The 7,500-nt window shown below is 42.3% G+C and overlaps 1 protein-coding gene across 2 annotated transcripts in view; it reads left to right on the top strand.

Annotated features, from left to right (window-relative positions):
- The window catches only part of LOC122255757 (uncharacterized), a gene marked incomplete at its 3' end in the record, with an annotated part of 118,763 nt that overhangs the window by 94,599 nt on the left and 16,664 nt on the right, over positions 1-7,500 (top strand). For both annotated transcript variants that reach the window (XM_086535062.1, XM_086535061.1), the window contains 2 exon segments: positions 3,696-4,218; positions 6,977-7,059. In XM_086535062.1, the coding sequence (XP_086391188.1) occupies positions 3,696-4,218; positions 6,977-7,059 (606 nt within the window).

The raw sequence follows: 7,500 nt of genomic DNA, 5'->3' as shown, positions 1-7,500 counted from the left end.
GTTTTTTTTTTTCAAAATGAAAGAGCGCGCCTTTTATGAGTGTTTTATACCCGTTAGCGAATGCCGTGCTGAAGCCGGAGTGAAGGGCGAGTGATAGTGACCGTGAGAAAAGGGTGTGGCTGGAATGCGAGTATGTGTGTGAGAGAGAGAGAGAGAGAGAGGCAGAGAGACACAGGGTACGGTAAAAGCATAACATTACACAGATTAGGACATCACGTGTTGGTACGCTTCCGAAAGTGTTTCCCGTCATGCACCGCCGGCGCCTGTGCATTACCGGTTCGGCCTTCGTGCTTGTTAGGAAATTGGTGCTTTTAGTTGATGGTGAACAATATGAACTTATACATACACACACACACACACACACACACACACACACACACACACACACACACACACATACACACACACACACACACAGAAAGAGAGAGATATATACATACATACATACGTAAATACATACATATGTAAATACATACATACATACGTAAATACATACATACATACATACATACATATGAATAAATATACATAAATGAGTGTGAATATCTAAATGGTAGACCTGAGATGTATGTGTGTCATTACATAATCTTTTATTTCAAAAGCGAGTTAGGCTTTGACTCTGCGTTAGCCTCTTCCTGGGCGGGTCACGAAACGGGCGCTGAACACGGCAGTTGTGTGTTTGGTTGCTTGTGTGCGTGTGTGTGTTTGTGTGTATGTGTGTGGAGGGGGGGAGGCAGGGCTATATGTGTGTGTCGGGGGAGGTGGGTACGTGTATGTGTGTGTGTGTGGGATGGGGGTGGTGTGTGTGTGTGTATGTGTGTGGAGGGGGGGAGGCAGGGCTATATGTGTGTGTCGGGGGAGGTGGGTACGTGTATGTGTGTGTGTGTGGGATGGGGGTGGTGTGTGTGTGTGTATGTGTGTGTGTGTGTGTGTTAAGAGATGTACACCAAGGAATGACCTTCCAAAAGATCAACTCCACATTCCGCTCAAAGAAAAATGTCAAGAATTTCCTAAAGCTCTGATCGCCATCTTGTTATCTTCTTTCTGCCATAATCTGCAAAGAAAAATAATCTGCTCTATATTTCATCGTCAGCCGCACTCCCCCCCACCCCTCCCCTCCCCTCCCCTCCTCCTCTCACACACACACGTGCCTTGCTGTTATCTCTTTTCTTCTGGTATTTTCTGTAGTTTTCTTTTACTTTTTTTCTCTCTTGTTTTGTCTTTCTCTCTCGTTCTCTCGTTCTGTTTTTCTCTCTCGCTCTCTCTCTCTCTTTCTCTTTCTTTTCCTCATTCTTTCATTCTCTCTTTTTCTCTCTCCTTTTCCCTCCCTTCCTCTCCTCCTCCTTCCCTCTTTCCCTCCCTCCCACCTTTCTGCCCTCCTTCCCTCTCTCCCTCGTTCCTCCCTTCTCCACTCCCCCTCCCTCCTTCTTTACCTCCTTCCTTCCCTCTCTCTCTCCTCCCTTCCTTCCTCCCTCCTCCCACCCTTCCTTCCTTCCTCCCTCCCCCCTCCTCCCTTCCTTCCTTCCTCCCTCCCCCCCTACTTCCCTTCCTTCCCTCTCTCTCCCTCCCTCCCTCCCTCCCCCTATCCACCCCCCCTCCTTCCTTCCTTCCCTCCCTCCTTCCTCCCTCCCCCCTCCCTTCTCCCTCCCTCCCCCCTCCCCCTCTCCCTCTCCCTCCCTCCCTTCTCCCTCCCTCCCCCCCTCCCCCTCCCTCCCTCCCTTCTCCTTCCCTCCCCCTCTCCCTCCCTCCCTTCTCCCTCCCCCTCCCTTCTCTCTCTCTCTCTCTCTCTCCAACCTCATAACAATTTCAGATTTAATTGGTCTTGGTCTAATGAAATGATTACGTCCCAGGGGAGGTGATTATAAATGATTTGATGTGATCTTGGGGTTCAACACACTTCGTTATCGGGTTCAAGTTGCTTGGGGTTCAATGGGAATGGGCGTTTGTTGCTTGGTTTCGTTGGGTTTCTCTGACTGTTGGTCTGTCTATTTTTTTTTCTCTCTCTCTTTCTATTTTCATATGTATATATATATATATATATATATATATATATATATATATATATATATATATATATATATATATACAATAATAAATATGTATATGTATGTGTGTGTGTGTGTGTTTGTGTGAATATATATTCTCGTTCTCTCTCTCTCTCTCTCTCTCTCTCTCTCTCTCTCTCTCTCTCTCTCTCTCTCTCTCTCTCTCTCTCTCTCTCTCTCTCTCTCTCTCTCTCTTTCTCTCTCTTTCACATCCACCGGGAAATAAATGACATATACGTTAATTGATACGAAAACTGAAATGTGTTTCTCTTTCCCTCAAATATTGAACTACAGTATAGCAAAGTGTATTCATTCTATCAAAAGGATAACTCACCCTAACGCATTTCAATTTAGTCATATATAATAACTATTCAGTCTAACATAAGAGCTGCTCAGTCTAGCATAATTGCTGTTCATTCTATGATGATAATTGTTCAGTCTAAAAAAAATAACATTTCGGTGTAACAAAATATTTTTCAGTCTAACGAAATAATGATTGAGGTAAACAAAATAACAATGTAGAGTGATAAGATAACATTCCAGTCTAAAAGAACATCGTATACACGCTCCCCCTATCTATTTTTTTCCTACTAGCTAGTCGATTAACGGGGCACAATTTAACACAAAATCACAAAAAAATAATGCATGATGGATCTAACACAATCTAACAAAGTCTAGCACGGTTTCCTATCCTCCTTTCGTGATAAATCTAACATGATCTATAGTCTGGCCCAATCCAATTTTAACACATTTAAACAGACTTTCCGTTTCTCCCTATCTATAACACAATTGAACACAAAATTAACAGACTCGACAACCCTCACTGTAACCCTGACAATATGTATTAAATATGACACTATCTAAAAAATTAATACTCTTTAACATACTTTTATACAGTCTGACATACCTGAACACAATGTAATATACTCGAACACACTGGGACAAATTTTCATCCTATCTGACTAACTCTAACAGAAATTAACCATTTTCAGACCTCACGCACTAAAACGCAACCAAACATACATACCATTGCACAAAGCCACTTTTTCCAACGCTCACAGCGCATTTGGACACACTCGAACACACACCCAACACTCTAGTTCAATCAAACACAACCTAACACACTGTAACGCCTTCAGATACGTTCACACGTATTCAAAGCCAATTTAACACACTCCAACGCATTCCAAAACCTTAGTAATACACCCTAACACCGAATGCACTCTTCCCCCCTCCTCTATCACCCCCGCCCACTCACCCCCCTTCTCCTCCATCCCCGCCCACTCACCCTCCTTCTCTAACACCCCCGCCCACTGTCTCCCCCTTAACACCCCCGCCTACTGACCGCCCCTTAACACCCCCACCCACTGACCGCCTTTCTCTACCACCCCCGCCTACAGACCCCCTCTCCTCCTGCCCCACCCACTGACCGCCCCCTACCACCCCCGCCCATTGACCGCCCCTTACCACCCCCACCCACTGACCTCCCCTTAACACCCCTTTGCCCACTGACCGCCTCTCCTCCTGCTTTCCTCCTCCCACCTACTGACCGCCCTTTAACACCCCCACCCCCTGCCCCCCCACCACCCCTGCCCACTGACCGCCCCTTAACTACCCCGCCCACTGACCCCCTCTCCTCCCGCCCTCCAGCTGGTGAGCTTCGCGCAGACGGTGATCTTCTCGTGGGTGTTGGTGGAGACGTACCAGTCGTACCGGACGTCGCTGGGCTCGGAGTCGTACCCTTCGAACTCGTCGATGGTGGAGTCGTCGTCGTACACCTTCAACAAGCGTCGTTGTCCCGTGGGCTTCCAGACGATCCCGCTGCGCCCGTCCAACGCCAGCGCCCCCGACTACGACGACGGCGGCGGCGGCGGCGGCGGCGACGGGGACGAGGGCGCCGACGGAGGCAACATGACCGACAGCGTGGTCGTGGCTTTCGTCGAGGCGGGGAGCACGACTGCGCCTCCCTCGGCCGAGCTGGAGCTCCTGGTGGACGAAGGAGGCGACGAAGGGGCCGTGTCGCTCGCCGGGGACGCGGAGGGGGAGGGGGAGGGGGACGCCTTCACGCTCGCCCTCTCGTCGTCCTTCGCGCCCCCAATGATGCCCGCCAATGCCTCGGCGCTCAAGGCCAACCTGACGCGCTCGAGGGCGAGGAGCGAGTGCGCGGCGCCAGGTGGGTGCTGGGGGAGGGGAAGAGGGGAAGGGAAGGGAAGGGAGGGGAGGAGCGGTATGGGGGAGGGGCAGGGGCAGGGGCAGGGGCAGGGAGGGGGAAAGGGGAAGGGGCAGGGAGGGGGAAAGGATAAAGGAGAAGGAGGGACATGATGGGGAAAGGAGAAGGGAGAGGAGGGAGGGGAGGAAGGAGGAAAGGGAAAGGGGGAGGATGGAGGGGAGGAAGGGGGAAAGGGGAAGGGAGAAGAAGTGGCATGAGGGGGAGGAAGGAGGGAGGGGGTAAGGGGAAGGGGGAGGAGGGTGATGGTGGGTACGAGAAGGAATGACAATAATAGTAATAGTAATAATGATAGTGAGGATAATAATGATAGTAGTAATGATAGCAATGATAATTATAATAACAATAATAAGGTTTTGATAGTAGTAATGATAATGATAGTTATAGTGAGAATAATAACAAAAATAATAGTAACAGCGGTAGTAGTAATGACGATAGTAATAACTGTAATGTAATGATAATAAGAGTAATAGCAGTAATGATAGCATAGATAAATATAATAAAACAGTAAAATTATAATTGAAGTCTATACTAATAGTAATGATGATAATCATAATAATCATAACACCAATAATAATCATGATAAAAATAACTTAAATTATAATAGCAATATCAATGGTAATCTAATTAATCATTATGTGTGAGGTAGTGATAGGAATAATGATAATGTTAAATAATGATAATCTTGATGATGATGATAATGATAATAACCTTTGAAAATTCTCTTATCACCCCCTCCCCCCCCTCTCTTTTTCCTTTAATTTATTTATTTTATTTATTTATTTTTTTTTTTTTCATTTCGCGAGTTCACGTTGCTGTATGATCTGATATTCTTATTAAATTATATAATCTAATTAACTCCTGCATTAATGAATTGGAATTAGTAATTAATTGATTTCATCTGATTAAGAAAAAAACATTTTAATTACTTTGAAATTGGATGTAGTGTTATTTGTATATGTTTTGTATTATGGATTTTTTTTCATGCTCCATAATGTTAATTATTTTTAATCAGAAGTATTAAGGTTTTCGAAATTTTTAATTGAAAACATCAACAAAAGAGTTATAATCTCAAATAAACGATGAATTTTTAAATTCTAAGAAAAATGAAAAAAAATGAAATAAATGTTGAAAATGTTAACATATATCAGAAAGGAATCTAAACCTCTGGAAAGCTTGATATAAATGAAAAATAAAATGATAATTCAAAGTTGAAATTCTGAGTTAGAGATATTCTAAATCTTCTGTAAACGTGTCTATATTAATTATCATAATGATAAACATAATTATGATTATTAGGATTAGAATAAAAAGTATTTAATCCTTTTATAATCGTAAGTGTATTAACGAAAAAATAATAATATCTTAAGATTAACATCACAAAAGAAAATGTTTATATCCTCCTGATGCCTAAGGATATTTATAATAAATAATAACAGTTCGCCGTTGAAATCATGCATAAAAGCCATACGTCCTTCAGAAAACTGTAGGATATCTATGAAAAAAAAATTATAACAATTTACAGTTGAAATCATGAATATATATTTTTATTCTATATCCTTCTAAAAATGTGAGGATGTAGATGCACAGGTAGCGTGCACAGTTGCAATAATATAACCTGATTATTGAATAATAAGGTTTGCCAGAACCACGAGAAATTTATCTTTGTTTACAGCATGTGTACAGCTGATGCCATATGCTGGACTTTCCTGTTGTATTTTCACTACAATACTGTATTCATGTCTCGATTTTATTATTTTTCATTTGCTGTATCGATTTTGTTTGTTTATTTTAATATGATTGTAGGTCATTCATTTTTGTTTATTTTCTTGTATTTGTTTTCTTAGTGTTTTCGCTTATTCTAGCCTCTTAATCCAGTATCACTAACCTATTTACCTTCTTTATCTTCCTTCTGTTTTCATCTACTTTCTACCCAACTTTTAATCTATCCTTTCCTACTGTGTCTATCCCCTTCTACATTCTAGGAACTCTTTAATCTGCTATCTACTTCTACCTTCGTGTCTACTTGCTACTGACCTTCTAATCTACTCTCTCTTATCTGCTACTCTCATTATCTACCTTTTACCCACCTCTTTTCAGTATCTACTCTATGCCCACTTTTTAATCTATTATCTACTTTCACCATTTACTCTCTACCTACCCTTTACTCTATTGTCCGCTTTCTACCCACCTTATAATCTACCATCTACTTCGCCCATTATTTCGCACCTTCACCTTATAATTTACCATCTACTTCGCCCATTATCTCCCACCTTCACCCACTTATAATCTACCATCTACTTCGCCCATTATTTCGCGCCTTCACCTACTTATAATCTACCATCTACTTCGCCCATTATTTCGCGCCTTCACCTACTTATTTTCTACCATCTACTTCGCCCATTATCTCCCACCTTCACCTACTTATAATCTACCATCTACTTCGCCCATTATCTCCCACCTTCACCTACTTATAATCTACCATCTACTTCGCCCATTATCTCCCACCTTCACCTTCTTCGCCCATTATCTCCCACCTTCACCTTCTTCGCCCATTATCTCCCACCTTCACCTACTTCGCCCATTATCTCCCACCTTCACCTACTTATAATCTACCATCTATTCTACCATTATTTCGCGCCTTCACCTACTTATTTTCTACCATCTACTTCGCCCATTATCTCCCACCTTCACCTACCGACAGGCCAGGGCGTGCTATGGGCGTTGGTCGTGGCTTCAGGTATCTACATGGTCGTCGGAGGAATCCTTATTGTGGCGATCCTGTGGGTAAGGACTTCGATGTCGATTTTGTTTACTTTGATGTCGGTGATGAGTGGAGTTTGTTGTTGTTGTTGTTGTTGATGGTGGGGATGGTTAGGGTTTATAGTATTGATGGTGATGGGGAGGATGATAATGGTGATGATGATTATGATGATAATGATGATAATCAAAATGGTGATAGTAATGATAATGATAGCAATGTTAATAACGATAGTGATAATGATAATAACAACAATGATAATAATAATGATAATAACAAAGATAATCAGAATAGCAGTAGGAGTAACATTATTGATAATGATAATGACTGTAGTAATGCTAATAATAATAATGATAAAAATGATAATAGTGATATTTAAGATAACAACAATAATAGTAGTAATGATACTAATAACAGTGATAATGAAAACAATAGTAATAATACTACTAATAATAAGGATAATATAA

The sequence above is a fragment of the Penaeus japonicus genome, unplaced genomic scaffold (genome assembly GCF_977035675.1).
Source record: "Penaeus japonicus unplaced genomic scaffold, GWHDUDI00000001_assembly GWHDUDI00000042, whole genome shotgun sequence".
In the NCBI taxonomy this organism is placed as follows: Eukaryota; Metazoa; Arthropoda; class Malacostraca; order Decapoda; family Penaeidae; genus Penaeus; species Penaeus japonicus.
Note: the sequence above shows the minus strand (reverse complement) of the source record. Positions and strands in the feature narration are given on the sequence as shown.